This window comes from Paramormyrops kingsleyae, chromosome 1 (assembly GCF_048594095.1).
Source record: "Paramormyrops kingsleyae isolate MSU_618 chromosome 1, PKINGS_0.4, whole genome shotgun sequence".
In the NCBI taxonomy this organism is placed as follows: domain Eukaryota; kingdom Metazoa; phylum Chordata; class Actinopteri; order Osteoglossiformes; family Mormyridae; genus Paramormyrops; species Paramormyrops kingsleyae.
In genome coordinates, this window is record NC_132797.1 from 52723557 (window position 1) to 52742362 (window position 18806).

Sequence of the window (18806 nt, forward strand, 5' to 3'; positions counted from 1 at the left end):
CATTAGCCATTGGCCTTCCCTCTTCAGCCTGACGAGTCCCTTCACTGTTGGTCTCCACCACCAGATTTGGGGATTTCCACTGTGACTGGCACTAAGAACCTTACAACTACATCTCTGCAGAGCCATCTCAGCAATGAAGACCTGGATCATTGCCCTTTTGGGCTCCAGCCTCCCTTGGGATGCATGACAAGTTCTGCCAATGGTGTGAGCTCAAAATCTCCCGTACAGAGGCCTCTGCCAGATGCTCCGAACATGAACTACAATAGTCAAAAATTTTGGACGGATTAATTAAAACTCCAATACCTTGTCACAGGAGAAGTTACCCATTTATTTAATATGTGTACACAGGGGTCCCCCCACATGCAAAGGAAAAAAGGGTCTCCGTCACAAATCGTTATTCACCCAAACTGATGCCATGAGACTTGTGGATTTGTATCTAAAAGAACCACCAGAGGATGTTAAAAAAAGTTCTTGCAATATCCAAGCAGTAATGAAACAGCTCTAGTCTCAATATGTCATAGATTTGAGTAAAAAGGCATGTTCAAATCGGTTAGAAACAGATGCTGCATTAAAGGAAAAGGATGTTCAGATAATGTGCATGCAAAGAGCTGCTCTCAATTTCTCACGAGTATACAAATTTTGTATTAACTTTTGCATGAAAGAGTACTTTTTATAAAGTAATAGTAATTTAATTGACTTTTCACTGAAATTATGTTTCTGACCATGAAACATAATTTCAGTGAAAAGTCAATTAATAATTTGTACATGTACAGTACATGGCATAATAGTATAGAACCTTTACAGAAATGAAGTAACTTGAAAACCATACAAAACCCAAACTGATTAAGATTAATATTAACATCACAGTCCTATTAATATCACAGTAATATTTTTATGATTACCCTTCATATGTGTCACACATCACACAGAAAGTTGTAACTGCTCTATTGTGCCTTTGCTTGCAGTGTACCCCAATCAGCATTATCATGCAGGCAAACTCCACCATCAACAACCATCAGTGTGAGACACTTCCAGAAAGGAAAGTGTGGAGCTGAACTGGTTGGACTGGGTCCACTCGATGCAGGCCCCTTTTCCACCAGATAATTGAGCAGTTTCATTTGGTCCTGCAAAATAAGCAGGTAAATAGGTCAATTAATGAAGTTAATAAATAAATCAAAGACTTGGCAATATGTTTTATGGGAAACAGATTACTTGTGGTTCCATGCTAGAGAGATATGGCAACAAAACAAGTGGAGCACTAAATAGTCAAGGCATTAAAGTTGGGTCAAGGCAAAATTACATGAGGCTGAATGAAACCCTTATGGACCTATGCACCCTCCTGGCAATGGTACAACCCTGGGAGATGCAGGGACAGAAATTGCTGAGGTTGACACTATTATACTCCCATATCAACACGAAGTTCTGGGAAAAGTGCACGTTACTGCTTCTCACCAGGAACAGGTTGTGGGAAAGGGCCTCCCCTCATCCACTCCTAATATAAGGACTCTTTGGGCAGGCATCCATCTGGGGGGCAACACATGATTACAGTAGTAGAGATGTCCACCGTGCACAAGTAACGACGATAGGTTCCCTAGAGAAGAAACTTGAGTAAAAAAAATCCCTTGGGATGAATATCCGCGTAATGCAGATATTTGGCTTCCTCTTCAACGTGCTGGGCTGGATCTTTGTGGCATGCACCATGGCCATGGAGTTCTGGAAGATCTCTTCCATTGGTGGCCAGGGTGGCTCCAGTGTCATGAAGGTGGCTTGGTACTGGGCCAGTCTGTGGAAGTCCTGCTACACTGGCTCCACCGCCATCACCAACTGCATCGATTTTCCCATTTTCTGGTCTGTAGAAGGTGAGTGCTGTTTCTCTTGTCATTTTCAAGACTCATCTATTCTAGGAATACCTCTACTGGCCTACACCACACTGTGTTTTTGCTGAATGCTCCTGCACTTTGACTGTTGTTTGAACAGTTGTCTTGCTAGGTTTTTACTTCGTTTGAAAGATATTGCACTTGCTCCAGTACTACTTACACTTGTACCATTGTACTATTCATTGGAAACTTTACTTAATTACTTTATTTAGTTGACCCCCTGTCAGCTGTTTTTTTATAATGTACTATTTGTCTCACTTCTATGTCTTTCGAGAAAAGCATCTGTACAGTCGGCCCTCCGTATTCACGGGTTCCGCATCTGTGACTTCAATCAAACACAGATTCAAATATTAGGAAAAAAATCCAGAAAGTTCCAAAAAGCAAAACTAGAATTTGGCAAACGCAAAGCAATAGAATGAATCCATGTGAATAAAGTGATGTGTACATGTACAGACATTTTTTTCCTTTTTTCATCTTTTGATGTGATTGATTGCAATTTTATTTTTTGCAAAATGCAATCATCCTTAATTTTTTAACTTAATTAGCTTTTTTTTGTACTTTTAGAAAATGTAGAGAAATAACCGCAATATTCCTCTCTCATCTACATTGAGAGGTTTTGACATTTTTACATATTCACGTTTACCTTGGAGGATGACTGTGCCTTATACGTTCATATGTTATGATTGTCCTATTGTGCTGAGCTTTTGCAAGGTGAAATCAACCATACAATCCATTTCAAAAGAAGAACCTATAAATGTTCTGTCTCAAATCAAGCTTTTAATAATGATGATACTGTAAGGAGCATTCAAGGCTTGAAAGCAAGAGCAGAACCATTTGACACAGGGATGGGGTATGAAATGAATGGGATTTCCCTTTTTGGGGTTGTGGGGGATGGATCTTGGGACCTCGATCCTGCACCACGTGCTGAAGTGCTGGTTTGGGATCTCCAGACCACATCCAGGTGGTGAGGGGCCTGCTGATGGGTGGGCTTAGCATGGGGATCCTGGCCTTCATGTTGAGCTTCATGGGCATGGAGTGCACCTACATTGGCGGACAGGAGCGGCAGAAAAAAAGGATCCTCTTCTCAGGTGGATTCTTCCACATTATTAGCGGTAGGTGAACACATCTGTAGGGGGTTGGGCTGGGGGTGACCCTGGGGACTCCAAAACTACCTTAGGGCTCCTCTTGATCCTCTCTCTTGTCTTAGGTATGCTGTCCTTCACTGGCTATGTGTTCTATGCAAACCACGTCTCTGTTGAGTACTTCAATCCCCTTTTCGAGGGACTGAAGTAAGTATGTCACTTAATGGCACAATGTTCTAAAGTTTAAAAATAAGTGTTTAGATGCAAAATGACCTGTATCATAAAATAAGTCTGTGTTGTCCTTTGTTAATGCTGGCACTTCAGGTAAGTTACTTTGGCAACTCCAGAAATCAGGTCTAGTATTGTTATTCAGTAAAAATGATTAATGATTTAGTTAATCAAACAATGAATCGACTAATCAAATTTCATTTTTATATAGCACTGTTTTAGCCACAGGGTAAACAGTGCTTTAAAGATATTTGAAAAGAAATAAAAGAAAGAAATTAAAGATTGAAAGACTGAAAGATCACAGAGAATGGCAGGAAAATATAATTCATAGTACTGGTGAGTGCATTGTCAGCTCACAGCATCAGGGCTAAGGGGTTCAAACCCAGGAAAACTTCTGTCTGTTTAATTGAATACTTTCCTATAGTTTGGGTGTGTCTTGTGGTTAATGGACATGGTCGCCTGACCCCTCTCAACAGAAGTGTTGGGCCTGACTCACTTTTCCTGTCTGTAGATTTGATTTGGGAACTCCTCTGTTCCTCGGCTGGGTGGGTTCAATGCTTGAGATCACAGGGGGCACCTTCCACTGCGTCTCAGTCTGCAAACGTCTCTGTCAGAAAAGGTGAGTACAAGACTGGCCAGACGGAAGTAAGCAGATCTTTTTGGCGCTGCAGGGAAGAGCAGCTCTCAGGAGCAGTGAAAATCGGGAGTTTTTGCATGATCATCAGTTGAAAAGGGCTCAAGCACCCTTTGACCCCCATCCACCCCTCAGAAGGCTTCCCCAACAAATTAAAATGCATATTGGCTACCCAGAACAAAATAAAGACTAAATTTAGAATCACTATTATCCAATCCAGTATTATTATCACTGACTAAAAATAATGTATAAGAAAACACTTTGGCAACACAACACAAATGATGTAGTAGTACACTCTTACTTAATGTATTAATTAACCAGAATCTAAGTGTTACATACTGATTTCATATTCGTTCATCATTAATCAATGAATCATAACAGTTCATGTATTTCATGCACTCGTTATATTTGTTAATGATTCGTACTTGACTAGTAACTCATTTACTAAATTACTTGTGCCCCCTCAAGTAAAGTATTACCAACATTTTTATAAGCTAGAATAAAATGAGATATGAAAATTAAATAAAATACATTTAAATAAATTAAGCTAAGCATTACTAAGTACTTATACCGGCCATTATAATGCATTATACATTATACAAAGGGGCAGCGTGTGGCTCAGTGGGCTAAGCCTGTGTACCTGTAATCACAAGGTCACCAGTTCAAACCCAGCCTCAGCATGTCTGTGGCTCCTTGAGCAAGGCCCTTAACCCCCAGCTCCCTGGGTGCCCCACCAGGTGGCTACCCTTCACAGACAACTTACTCTACAAAGAGCAAGTTGAGGGAGGCATAAAAACAATTTCCCCACAGGGATCAATAAAGTATCTATTATTATCTAAAGAGCATTATAGATGAAAGTTTCTTAAAGCATTCATAATGCATAATACACATGGCTATAATGTATGGCATTTGATAATTATTTATATCCATGTTTATAATGCTTTATGAATGCATTATTGTTTGTTATGGATGTGTTTATAAATTACTAAAGTGTTTATAAAATTACTAAGTATTAATACCCTTTACTCAGTACTTAGTTTAAGCATCTTTGGCAGTGATTACACCCTTGAATCTTCTTGGGTATTATTTGCCTCAACACAATATTGTACCTAAGCTCTGCTTTGATCCCATGGCTTGGTCTTTGCTCTGATATACATTGTGAACTGTAGGACCATTATAAAGACAGTTGTGTTTTTTCCAAATCATGTTCAATCAATTAAATTAACCATAGATGATATGCAAATGTTTAGAAAGATTTCAAAAATGGTCAATGGAAATGTACCGGAGCTAAATTTCAGGTGACATAGCAAAGGGTCTGAATACATACAGTGCCTGGCCAAAAAAAAAGTTACTACTTGAATTTAAATCAGCAGGTACTTAAATGCCAATGATAGCATCTTTATTAAAGCTTAGCAACATTATGCAGCAATAACGTGAAGTTAGTTGAATACCTGAATCTACTGAATGGCCACGTTATCCCATCAATGGATTTTTTCTTACCTAAAGGCATAGAGATATTCCGGGATGATAATGCCAAGATTCATAGGGCTTGAACTGTTAAAGAGTGGTTTAGGGAGCACAAGGAATCATTTTCATACGTGAATTGGACAGCAGAGAGTTTTGACCTTAACCCCATTGAAAGTCTTTGAGATGTGATGAAGAAGACTTTACGGAGTGGTTCAACTCACCTATCATAAATAGAAGATCTTGACGAGAAATTAATGCAAATCTGGATGAAATTTTTTTTTAGATGCAGCATAAGCATATGGAAACAATGCATTAAAGAATGCGCACCACAAACTAACTATTAAAAATAATAAACTGTGCAATTTTTTTTGGCCAGGTAGTGTATTTCAATGTGATGCTCAAATTTTTTATTTTTTAATAAATTTGCAGAAATTTCAGTTTGTTTCTGTTTTCAATTTGTTATTATGTGGTATTGAGTGTGAACAGATGAGGGAAAAAATGAATTGAACCAATTTTAGCATAAGGCTGCATCATAACAAAATGTGAAAAAGTAGGGTCTGAATACTTTCTGAATCCATTGTAAAATAGTTCTACAACCTTGAGACTCTACCAAGAAAATTATATTAAAAAACTTAAACTGAAATATAAATAAAATAGAAATATTAATACTGAAAACTAGCTAAAACTAAATTGGGTTTTAAAAAAAGGAAAATAAAACAAACTATGCAAATTAAAAATCAAAAGTACAATAACACTGATCCAAGCTGATCTGGTATTATGCTAATTAGTAATATCTATGTGCAGAAATAAGTAAAAACAGTGAGATAATAATGTGCATAAATACTGTCATATATAAATACTGTCAATGACATAAAAGCAGATGTGTTTTAGGGGACACATTGAATTGCATGGTGAAACCTAGTGATGTCATACAGCCACTTTCTGCCATAGATTATATAGGCACTAGGGAGTCATATGCAAATATGTCAGCATTTTCGTGGCATGGAAGTATACTGGTGAAAACAAACTTTCTAATGACTTGTATTCCCTCAACCCATCTCCAATTTCTACCTATAGCCAGCCCAAAACCACTACTGACCTGATACCAGAGGAGTTAGAGATTGAGGAAGTCAAACTGAATGAGAAGTCCAGGTCATGCTCAAAGTCCGAATTGTCCTTCAAGTCAAAGACCTCCTTGAAGTCAGAAATCTCCTTCAAGTCTGTGGCTTCCTCTTCTAAGGCCAAAGTGGCCTTGGTATCAGATTTCACCACCATGTCCCAGCTCAACCCCAACTCTGAACTGAGCTGTGTGCCACAGCTCTCTGTCCCCACGAGGGCCAGTGGAGCAGTGAACCAGCAAAGCAAGAAATCCTACGTTTGACATGTAACAGACACAATGAACAAGCCAAAGACTCTAAGGAATTACAAAATTCTGTGAGCTGAAGAAATTTAACAATACATTGCCCCAGTACACTACAGCAACAAATGACAACAAAAAGTACCTCTGGACTATAAATCAACAATGGGCTCAATCGTTTTCTTACAGCTTAATGTATAAATATCCCACAGTACAGTGACCGAAGATGCCTCTGATGTAGAGGTTGCAACATCTGCATTTAGAAGCTGCTCCATACATTAACTATAGTGTGATTATGTGCTTTGAAGAGCATAAGGGATCTTCTTGAGTCGATGAAGGCTAGTTACCGTTGCTTTCCTCTGTATACTTTGCTGTGCCATAGTAGGATATTATGTCAATAACTTCTTTTTGTCCTGTTAAAAAGGCTCTTAAGCTTCTGTCTTTCCTGATCATATGCACTGTATACCTTCACCATATGATTTCTTCAGGCCCAGTGCTGAGTTTAAACAGTTAAATTGCTTTTTCTGTGCAGGATCTCATACACTACTGTCAGACCCCATGAGCATTTATTGAATGATTCAATTTTTGTTTCCCCTTGAAACAGCCTTAGTGAGGTAATCCGTATGCTTTACATAATTTTATAAAGGAGACTCAGTCAAAAACATGCACAATGACCTAAGTCTTAATGGAGTGTCTGACTTTCCTACTTTTCCATGGGTGTTATTAAAAATCCCCAAAATTAGGATTTAGAAAAACTGTTTTGAGGTGTGTCTTAAAGGTACAACCTGTTTTTGTACTTTCCATAGTTGACAGTAAACAGCTCCCTTGGTTAGTTACACAACACTAGCCCCCTTCAACCACTTTTGTGTGTTTGAGCCCAAGTGCTGTGGCGTGTGAGACTTGAGACGCCTCCCACTGAAAATGCACCTGTGACGACGAATCCACCATCAGACAAATGCCCCGGGAGCTGCCCGCAGAGATGCCACACCAGTAGCAGGATCTTCACTGCTCCAACTATCTGGGCATCTTCCTGTCTCTTCAAGATGAAGAAGAGGTTAATTCAGATCTCTGGCTTCCTGTTGTCCACCCTCGGCTGGCTCTTTGTGTCCTGCACCATGGCCATGGACAGCTGGAAAGAATCTCAGCTTGGAGGCCTTGGAGGATCCTATGTCATCAAGGTGGCCTGGTACTGGTCTAACCTATGGAAAGACTGCTTTGTTGACTCTACTGCTGTGACCAACTGCAGGGACTATGGTGTACTGTGGTCTGTCACACGTAAGTATCTGTCTCTCAATTTGTTTTTTTTTATTGGTTAGTTAAAGATGAGGCAGTAAACCAGAGATTCTTTTGAGGATAAAAACCTTTGTCGATATGGGCTCATTAGCTTTGTTCAGTTTTGCAGACAGTTACTAACTCAGATTGAACCAAGCCCATGTTAGAGAGCTTTGTTCAAATCTACCAAGATACCAATGGTGTGACTCATCTCACTTGGGAAGCGTACATCCAAGGTGTCCGTGGGCTGCTGATGGGAGGATTGGCCTTTGGCTTCTGTGGTGTCATCCTGGCATTCGTGGGAATGGAGTGCACGTACATTGGCGGCAGCCAGCGGACCAACAACAAAGTATTGTTTGCAGCTGCTGTTTTCCACTTCTTAGGCGGTGAGTATGAACCCCCCTCAGCTCTTATCATAATTCAGCCGCAACCTGCTCTCACACCAATGTCTTAGTGTCCCTAAAATGTCCTCGATGCAGGTGCATTGGATACTGCCGGATACTGTTTGTATATCAACAGAATAGCAATCACAGCCTACAACCCAAAATTAGACCCAACTGCTCTTAGGTAAGCCCTGTATGGCTCGAATGTTTCCACTGTTGAATGAATCATACTGCTTTGATGTTTTATGTCCAAATCTATCGTTAAATATGGGTTCCTTACATTATAATTCTGGTTCCAGAGGTGTGAGGCAACAGTGCTAACCACTGTGCCACATGCCATCCCACAACAGGAACATTTAAGAGTTAACAAAAACATCGTCATTATGAATGGAAGTTACAATCCCTTCTTATATTATACTCTCAGTGGCCAGTTTATGATGTATACATTTGCTAATGCAAGCAGCATCCTCCACCAAACTGTAAATTATGGGGCTACAACTGAATACATAATCAAACAGACAAGGTCAGGAGGTTTACTTGCTGTCTGACTAAGTATTAGAACAGCTAAAACATTTATATAAGCTATTCTGAATGTGGTGTGAATGCTGGTGCCAGATGTGGTGGTTCTGCCATCTCGGAAATGGCCTACTTCCCATTACTTCCCATTCCCCCAGTACTAGATAGGTGTCTCCTGGGATTTTTCCGTACTACTGTGTCTAAAGTTTACAGAGTATGATGAACAAAAAATTTTCAGTCATTCAGTCAGTCAGTATTTCTGTGGCCTAAAACACAAAAATTAGAGGGGAATATAACAAGAAGGTCAGAAGTGCAAATATAATGCAGTACAATAGTGTTGTGAAAGGCTTGAAGCAGGTGTAGAATCAAATGTGAGTCCTACCCAGTACTAGCTTGGTGTATCCAATCAATTGGGCCCTACCCAGTACTAGATAGGTGACTCCAACAAAGCGAGCCCTAGTTGGTACTATCCTGGTGCATCTAATAAAGTGACCAGTGAATGTATTTTTGATTCATTTTGATCTTTTTTCTTTTTCTGTACAGGTATAGTTTAGGAACTCCTATCTTTTTGGGCTTGGTGGGGAGCTTCCTTATCATTGGGGGATCCATCCTGTATGCCATCGCTGTCATGAAATCTCTGTTCCCTGAAAAAAGGTAAAAGAAAAGAACGTGTTTCTATTTCACAGTTTGACATCACGTTGACCATCCTGTGAATTTTAGGAGTCAGTAAATGATTCACCTCTGTCCTCAGCAAGTTTTATAATTCCAGACCATACACCAACCAACAGTCCAGGAGCAGAACCCTCTATGCTGGATACTATGGACAGTCCAGACAGTCACAGTCTAGACTATCCAGGCACTCCATGAAGTCTGGAGTCTCCAAAAGCTCGCAGGTGTCTACCATCTCCCAGATTGAGGACAGGAAGATATCGGAGAGAGATGCCTTTGTGTAACTGGTGTCCTTTCAGACATTAATCTCCTCTGTTTGACCTAATAATATAACAGGTACTGTTCTAAATTGAATTTTGGACTGCTTAAATAAAGTAAAAGATTGAGTTTTTGGGATTGTCTCTGTACCAAGTACCATATTGTAGATTTTATTTTTTACAAAGTAATTTAATGACTCAAACATTCAATTCTTAAGTGTCATTAATTGAGCTGATACATGTTATTTATTGTACCAATTGTACTTGAACTTGATGTTCTATTTATAATGTGGAAACATTACACACTTTACATTAAACAGATGGCTTTGAGTCTGTGACTTATTTCTTCTCTTTGATGGGCAAATATAAAAGAAAGCTTTAGTGTCCTTTAACATTTTTTCATATTCTATCTTTAAAGTGCATTTACATAGGTGATGCAAATCAAAGTTTGTACTTTATGCAGTTCTTGAGCTATAAAAGTTTACAGTTATAGATAGTGGGCCTTTATGGACCTGTTTGGTACCAACAGACAAAGTATGGGTTTTATGATTTTGGCTCTGAATAGGGTCTTTAGGTTATTACACCGTGAACTCACTGTAATTGAAGTATAAGGCAAGAAATAGGGTCGTCTGAGGCAAGATCTTCCCAGCGGCCTATTGCATTTCATAAGTCTGATATTACATTTGGCAGAAATGCAGAAAAAGTGCACGACGATCATTATTGACACAGATACGCGCTTGATATTAAGTTATTTAACTTTATTTCATTTATATACATTCTATTGCAGAGTTCAACTGGTCTTTTCACATAATCAAAACTGTTCAAAGAAACACCATATGAAAAAGATCTATATAGTGAACACAATGTAACTGAAGCAAGTTTCCCCTGTAAATTGTACATCTTTGAGTTCAGTGGAGTGAAATGGAACCTTCAAGCTGTAATCCATGACTTCCTGGTTACCAGGGATATGAAAATGACACAGAGCCCAAATTCCCTTAGTTATCCAGAGCTTGAAGGTTCCTATTCACTCCACTTAACTCAAAGATAAAGATACAATATACAGGGGAAACATGCTTCAGTTAAATTTTGTTCACTATTATTTCCAGGGGTGCCAATAATTGTGGCACATATGTTTTTGTTAAAAATAATTATTTCTTCATGGATTGTTTTTTTTCTTGGAATAAATTTATGTTAATGAAAGGTTGGATTTTTCTCAATTTTTCAGTGTGACATGAAGCTGCTTTACCAAAAGGTGGTTTTTTTTTCTAACCCTTTTTACAAATCTTTACAAGGGGTTCCAATAATTATGGAGGGTGCTGTATTATGTAAAGAATAAAAAACCATATAATTAAAAATAAATAATTTAATTATAAGAATAAAGCATGTACTGTAATTGAAAGGACATTGGATTGCTGAAAATGCATTTCAGATATTTAAATAAGTCAGGTTGAACATTACAATACAGCCCTCAAAGGGTCACAGCATTCTTTGCGGCATGTTATATGTTACATAACATTACCGTGCGTGATCATTGTCTGTTGGACATCAATGAGGATACATTAGAGGACTTTAGAAGGCGCAGTGCAGAAATGCATATGCCATTGCCAACAAAGGACTGCACGCTGGCAGCAGCATGGGCAAGGAGGGATCACCTGCCAGAAGAGTCTAATAGTCTGTAGCCTGGAAAGAAATTTAAATTGTGAGAGTAGAAAAATAACAGCCTTATTGCCTTTTATTTGAACATACATTTTATAACACTTTAAAAACTGTATGTTGTATTTTATCTGAACAAAGATCGCACTTTTATCAATATTTTGTGAACTGCAGATCCAAAATTAAAATAAAACATTCTAGCATAATTAAGTCCCTGTTCCCAGCCACTTCTCTCATTCAGCAGCGAGCTTCCCCATCTTCTGACATCATGATACTACTTTCAGCACTGTATGAGTGATTTAAAAATGCCAGAAAATGAGGACATGCTCACTGTAACCTTATCCCTTGCCTGCTTCACCTCAAAAGACTTTGGTTGAACAGTGGTATTTCTGTTCAATGATATGCTCATGCATTTTCACTTCACGCATGAGCACGTCCATTTCCTCAAGCGAAAAGCAATCTGGCTTGCCGGGCAAATGCGCCATTGTAATAGCAATCTGCAGCAGATCATGCGCTGCTGGTGATGGTGAGATGAGGTGATGCACCATTCCGATTGGTTTATTGCTTGTTATACCCAAAACACACCTCTGAATAATTAAGAGAGTTACGACAACCTTTTTTTGCCTTGCACTGGTGCAAAGTCTGGTTTTTCTACCATCAAAATAGTGAAATGGATTTAGACACGCCCATAACTGTTAGTTCCACTTTGCGCTTTACACTTTGCATTAGGTCATCAAAATAGAGGCCATAATGTAAATATATGATATAAAGATTTAGAGAATATCTTCTATTTATGCATTTGTACAGGGAATTGATACCAAAAGACCACCTTTGAGATCTGCAGCAGATTATTATTATTATTATTATTATTATTATTATTATTATTATCTGTACAAACAAAATAATGTGAGGGTTTATTCCATTTGTTTTCAAAGGACAATGTCAGTTCCCCAAAATGAATTGTCACAAAGATTTTAATATTGTTGCTGGTTTAATAGTTTGTTATACATTTAAACTTTGTTATACATTTGGAATAACCTGCTGAAGCAAGGACCAATGTTACTTGAGTCAAAAATATTATCCTCGTAATCCTTATCCCCATTAATCATTAATGATCCCACAGGATCTTCAGTGTTATGTAGTAAAGCTGACGAATGAATGTTTCGAGGATGGAACACAAATAAATACCATTACTTGCTTGTCACATGACCTTCACAGGGACAGGGTTCTTGGAAAACAAACTGTTGATTGGCCAAAAGATAAAGGGGAATAGGGTTGCGAGGGAGACAAACTTGGCAACCCACTACATGGAGGAGAACCGTAAGGGCTCAGACCACAACAGCTATCATCCACCTTGGCTGCTCAGAGCATCTCGGACAGCAGACCCCACATCTGATTCTTCCAGTTTCCTGAATTATCAGGTCTTTTAGGTTGTCACTGACAAGGGGCTCCTCTTAGACTGGATCTGAGTGCCAGCCATGAAGTACAGGGTGGTCATGATGTACACGGAGATCGGCTGTTTCGTGGTGTGCATCTCTGGCTGGATTCTGGTTTGTTCCACCATGCCCACAGAATACTGGAACTTCTCCACAGTGGAGGGCATCGTGCTGACCACTGCCAACTACTTTTCCAACCTTTGGAAAGACTGCATCTCTGATTCCACGGGGATGTCGGACTGCAAGGAGTTCCCATCACTGCTGGGGCTAGAAAGTAAGTCTGATTGCTTCCCGTCTCACAGACATGAAGGAACAGCTTTAAAACATATTTAATTCCTTTCCTTAAATTTTCATATCTTAGATATCCAAATAACACTGGACATTCGCCTTTTAGGCAGCAGGTGTATAGTATACCCAGACTGCCTTTTCCATAACACAGTCAGTTAGAGCTGGTAAATATTTGCATTCTAAATATCCAGAGATTTTGAAAACACCAGGAGATGGGAGAGCCAGTGCAACACACATACAGCTCAATAAAGGTGATAAGGTAGAGCTTTGGGTTTTTTTTGATACATTGTCAGTTAAGACCAATATCTGTGGTTACTTTTGTCTTCTTATATGTTCCACTGGCCACATTTTCATTCTGTCAAGAACAGTTCTGGACTAACAAACTTTTATTGTCATTGTACAAGTACACTGTAAAAAAGAAGTTAAGACGACCTAAAATTTCAAGGCAACTTACTGCACTAGATTCTTGAGTTTTGAGTACTCGAACTTTAAAGTTTTGAAGAAAACCACCTATTGTTTGATTAGATTAGATAATCCTTTATTAGTCCCACAAGTGGGAAATTTGCATCCTCATGGCAGAAAGTGAACAGTACAAGAGCAGAAAATTTTTTAAAAACAATTGAATAAAAACTGTAACAACAGTACAGTATAAAATGTACACTAAACAATATGGATGAGTGATTAAAAAATATAAATGTATATATATGTATATGTAAACTTAGATAAATATATGTATGTATGTATAAATAGAGTGTATGCATATTATGTACAGAGTGGATATATAAATATATGTACAACACTGAAGAAATATATATATGGACAGGAATGCAATGGAGTGACAGGCATTGACAAGAACTAATATTGCACCTAAGAAATATTGCACATAGAAACTACCATGGTGTATTGAATGTGTGTGTTTGTTAGTCAAAGTGCGTGTGGTCAGCTGCAAGGACTTTGTTGTAGAGTCTGACAGCGGTTGGAAGGAAAGACCTTCTGAATCTTGCCTTCCCACATCATGGATGTAGGAGCCTGCCACTAAATGAGCTGCTGTCAGAGTCTCCTGCATGGGGTGGTAGATGTTATCCAATTGGGATGACAGTTTAGCCACCATTCTCCTGTCACTCTCAACCTCCACCAGGTCCAGAGGGCATCCTAGAACAGAGCTGGCCCTCTGGATCAGCCTGTTCAGTCTCTTTCCATCCCCAGCAGAGATGCTGCTGCCCCAGTAGTGATCTCCTGTCTTTTCTCCCCTCGCCACAGCATGCTAACTGCTAACAGCTCGATGTCTCTACTGCATATTTGATCTTTCACAGCGATGTGCCCAGGGTTACACCATCTGTCGTTCACAAACACTGCCAGCCACCTCCTTTCCTCTTACCGCTCTCCTTTGTCCGGGCAGCACCACGTTCATGTCCGTAGTTAGCGGTGTTAGCCAGGTCTCTGTTAGCAACATGATGCTACACTAGGGTGACCAGTCGTCCTCCAAAAAGAGGACATGTCCTCTTTTTTAACATGGTTTTCTCCGTCCTCCAGGCATTCCAAAAATTCGTTAAAATGTCCTCCTTTCACAGAATCACGAAAAGAGTTGACCGTTTTTGCCTAATTACATATGATATATACCGAGAATGAGCAGCCTTCAGCCATCCTCCATTCATCCGCGTCACATTACGTTACGTTATCAATAATTGTAACATCAAGTAGCAGCAACACTGTTTTATATTCTATTTCTGCCCGACAGCACAATGGACAGTGGTTAGTCTAAAAATGATTGTCTAAAAAAAGTGGTAACTAAGAAGTTTTTGTAAAAATTAAATGTCAACAAAAACAGAAAAGTCTAAAACCGAAAACGCAAGTTTTCTGATCGTCACAAGTCGAAATATCTGTTTTTTGAAGTAGGACGAAATGAAACCAAAGCGAAATGCAGGGTGTGCGATTCCTACATGTCCGTCGCTAATAAAGGAACGCTTGATTTACAATGACATATTGAAAGCGAGAGACATTGAAAGACTGTACGAACGTACGATTCAAATGCCAAAATGACAACGTTTTTTGAGCCGAAACATTCAAACTGCTGACAAAAAGGCGCGTGCAGCTGAAGCTACATTAGTGTTTTATACTGTTGCTCATCATCAGTCTTATAGGTCTATAGACTGTACTGCTGGCTTAATGCACACATTGTTTGCTAGGGTGACCAGATAATCCATGTCAGGGAGGACACTTTGAGCTACTTCGGGTTTTACAAACTACTTTCAAATTAAAAGGCTCCTGTGCTCGGCTAAATAGTTCAGCTCTTCTTGTGCTTTGACTGGTTTGTTTCCTTGACTGAAAGACTCATCCAGCTGTTTCATATTAGCATTAGTGACACATGCATGATTATAGGAGACTGACCAATCAGCACACAGCAAGAACTCAGTACTCAAGTGAAATCCAGGTCCTTTTAATTGAAATGGTAATTTACAATTCCTGTCCTAGCTCAGAGTGTCCTCCCTGACATAGATTATCTGGTCACCCTATTGTTTGCAGACTCTGACACTGCAAAAACATAACATACTGTTTATGTTATCTAATGATAATATTCGAGTTTCAGTTTTTTAGGTTGCTCACTAAATTGTAACCGCTATATGTCACGTATGGTAACTATGAAGTTGGAAAATATATTTGGTCATTTTTGTCCTCCTTTTTGACTGTCGGTGTCCTCCTTTATAGCCGAACCCATCTGGTCACCCTATGCTACACTGCCTGAATTTAGTCTAGTACAAGATTCGCGTCGCAAGCTCGCCCATCTTGTTGGGGAGAGATCTTACATTCCCCATAGTGATGGAAGGGAGAGATGGTCTGTATCATCTCCCTTTTGGGTGATAACGCTCCCTCCCGGCCCCACACCCCCGTCTCTTCCTTCTCAGCTTGCTGGGGATATCGGGTCTCTCTGCCGGTGGCACCGCTACGGGGAAACTAATTATAATTGTGACAACTAATTATTTTTAATTCAGGTAATCTATCTTTCATATCTAATAAAACTTCTGATTTTTAGTTTTACAAACAACAAAAGTTGTGGCAACTTATTCTCTTTTGTTCAGATTCTTTCATATGCGTAAAAACGTAAAAATTTGAGTTAAACATGTTAAGAATTCAAAACTGCAAAATATGTGCCAACTAATTATTATAAATGAAGATAAATTCAATAAGTTCAATTAGCATGTTTATTTTAAACACGATAGTAATAAATAATAGTGGACACATTTTGAGGATCCCTGTGGTGAATGACAGCAAACATGACTGTGAAGGGCAGCTACCAGTTGTTGTACCTACAGGAAGCTGGGGGTCACAGGCCTTACTCAAGGGCCCCCACAGGTGCTGATGTTGGACTTCAACTGGTGGCCTTTAGTCAATGAGTAGAGAGGCTTAGGTCACAGAGCCACATGCTCAACTGTACAGAACATACACTGAATAAGGTGCTAACACAAAAACACTGTTTACAGTTTTATAACTGTTCAGAGTTTTGGCCACATCTTAACCCTAGTGGGCAGTATGCAGCTCATTAGATAAAACCTCTGTACCTCTGACCCAAAGATTGCCAGTTCAAGCCCAGCCTAGCACATCTTTGGGCACTGTTTTTGTACCCCTGGGCACTGCAATGGGTGAAGCCTAGGTATGCTAAACTCAAATTTTAAAGTCTTTACAGATATAAAAGATAAATCTTAAGAAAAGACAATAGGTTGGAACAACTTTTGTTAGGAATTCTTAGTATGTAAAACTAAAAATTTGAAGTTTTTATAGATATGAAAGACAAATTATTTGAATGAAAAATAATTACTCGACATAACAATACATGGTTTTCTTAAAAACTTTTATTGACAAGGAAGTTTGAGTTGCTCTCAAAACTCAAAAATCTAGTTCAGTAAGTGGCCTTGAAATTTTAAGTTGTCTTAATTTTTTCTTTTTTACAGTGTACAATGGGATTCAGTAATTAGTCAAAATCCAAACAGGTTTGAGTGATGCCCCTAAACAAAACCTGTGTATGTATTCCTCCCCCCGGATGAACAGTGTACATCCATGTATGTCGAGCCCTGGTTATCATCTCCATCATCCTGGGCTTTTTTGGAAGTGTCCTCGCCCTGGTGGGTATGAAATGCACCAAGATTGGCGGGTCCGATTTAGCCAATGCAAGGGTGACCTTTGCAGCAGGAATGAATTACCTCATCTCCGGTACGTGTTCCCACCTTGTCATCTTTCCAGTCATGTTCCGTTCTGTCTAGGAGTCAGCTCCTTATGGTCATCATGTCTTTGTTCAGGGCTCTGTGGCATGGGAGCCTTCTCCTATTATGGAAACAAAATACGAGAGGAATATTCAGACCCTAATTTCAAAGCCCAGAAGTGAGTGAACACTCTTTTAACCTGTAAGCAGAGAAAATTTCACTAAGTGAAAGTGATTTATTGTCATTGATGAAACACCACAACAAAATGTCCTCTGCATTTATAACCCATATTTGATATAACAGCTGGCCACTATTTTTTAGCTTTGTGGGAGCAGTGAGTGGGGATGGTGCCATGCTTGGGGTACTCCAGTGATATCTTGCTGGTTAGAGATTTGAATACGTGACCTTCCCTAATCATTAGGCCTGCAGGTAGAAGTTCCAGCATTTCACAGACAATTGACAGTCATCACCTGACATCTGTCATGTGGTTCACTGCGACTGCAGGTATGAAATCGGTGCTGCTGTCTTCATTGGCTGGGGAGGATCGTCCTTGCTGATCACTGGTGGCCTCATCTATAGCATCTTTGCCGGAAAAGAGGGATTGCGTTCCAGGTACCGAGCATCTTAACCAGAAGATGTCACTTGTCACTGGGACCTAGGTGGCTATTGTCAACTCATTTGGTCTTCTTCTGTCTTCAGCTCACCACCTCCAAGCAGGCCGGCCACCTACATTATCGCCCCCATCCAAAGGCCTGTCCCCTCGTCGCTGCCAGAAAAGGATGAAGAGATCGGACAGACCAGGGCTAATCACTGTTTCAGCAAAGATGCTTACGTGTAACTCGTCTCCAGGTGCCACTCAATGTCAGCTGAGTCAGCCCAAAAGGCTCTCTATGCAGTCATATTTATCCAAACAGGCATACACAATAAAATTATATAAACACTATGTATTGATACTTATCAAAACTATCAGCAGAGAAAAATGCCTTCATTTTGGATGTTAGTGTACAAAACTCTTAGCCCTTTTATATGTAGCAATAAAGTGTAAAATCAGACTTGATTTTTGGGGTTGAGCTACAGGTTATTCTTTACTGTTACTGTTTAGTTAATAGCATATTATTGACAAACTGTGTGAACTTATTGTATCATTCTGATCCAGGTGACAAGCAAACTAACCACGAGACAAAACTGAAACATGTGACTAGTGTTAGAATGATCTGCTCAGCTGCAGCCAAAACGTGAAGGCAGTAGTGTTTTTTGAATTATAAATTAAAATAAATTGTACACCACAAAAGCAGTGAAGAGAAATAGATTGACAGAAGGATGGGAAAAACACTAATAAGAATAATTCTGTATGAGCACATTTTCTACTGGTTGTCATACAAACCAGAGTATTAATTATCTATATAATGTATTTTGTGCAAAAGCAAAAACATTTTAATAAAAAAAAAAGGTATTTATGATTTATGGCAAAAATAAAGTTGAAGATTTAGC

General features: G+C 39.2%; 3 protein-coding genes across 6 annotated transcripts; all 3 read left to right on the forward strand.

Annotated features, from left to right (window-relative positions):
- The first annotated feature begins 1523 nt into the window (after nt 1-1523).
- Nucleotides 1524-7261, forward strand: LOC111840614 (claudin-10-like). Of its 2 annotated transcripts, XM_072716573.1 has the most exons (5): nt 1524-1859; nt 2828-2989; nt 3085-3166; nt 3699-3806; nt 6366-7261. In XM_072716573.1, the coding sequence occupies exons 1-5, from the start codon at nt 1628-1630 to the stop codon at nt 6667-6669; spliced, it is 888 nt and encodes a 295-aa protein (XP_072572674.1). In that variant the 5' UTR covers nt 1524-1627; the 3' UTR covers nt 6670-7261. The 2 variants fall into 2 exon arrangements, with proteins under 2 accessions (XP_072572674.1, XP_072572675.1); XM_072716574.1 differs by lacking the exon at nt 2828-2989.
- A 220-nt stretch (nt 7262-7481) lies between these two features.
- cldn10l2 (claudin 10-like 2) lies at nt 7482-10072 on the forward strand. 3 transcript variants are annotated; one of them, XM_023805613.2, is made up of 5 exons: nt 7482-7920; nt 8154-8303; nt 8397-8484; nt 9360-9470; nt 9568-10072. In XM_023805613.2, the coding sequence occupies exons 1-5, from the start codon at nt 7689-7691 to the stop codon at nt 9767-9769; spliced, it is 783 nt and encodes a 260-aa protein (XP_023661381.1). In that variant the 5' UTR covers nt 7482-7688; the 3' UTR covers nt 9770-10072. The 3 variants fall into 3 exon arrangements, with proteins under 3 accessions (XP_023661381.1, XP_023661380.1, XP_023661382.1); XM_023805612.2 differs by having other exon boundaries at nt 7501-7920; nt 8142-8303; XM_023805614.2 differs by having other exon boundaries at nt 7511-7920; nt 8142-8303; nt 9586-10072.
- A 2597-nt stretch (nt 10073-12669) lies between these two features.
- On the forward strand, nt 12670-18258 carry LOC111840616 (claudin-10-like). Its single transcript, XM_023805615.1, has 5 exons — nt 12670-13105; nt 17164-17325; nt 17412-17493; nt 17820-17927; nt 18015-18258. Exons 1-5 carry the CDS (start codon nt 12874-12876, stop codon nt 18151-18153), a joined length of 723 nt encoding a protein of 240 aa, XP_023661383.1. The 5' UTR covers nt 12670-12873; the 3' UTR covers nt 18154-18258.
- Nucleotides 18259-18806: the final 548 nt, after the last annotated feature.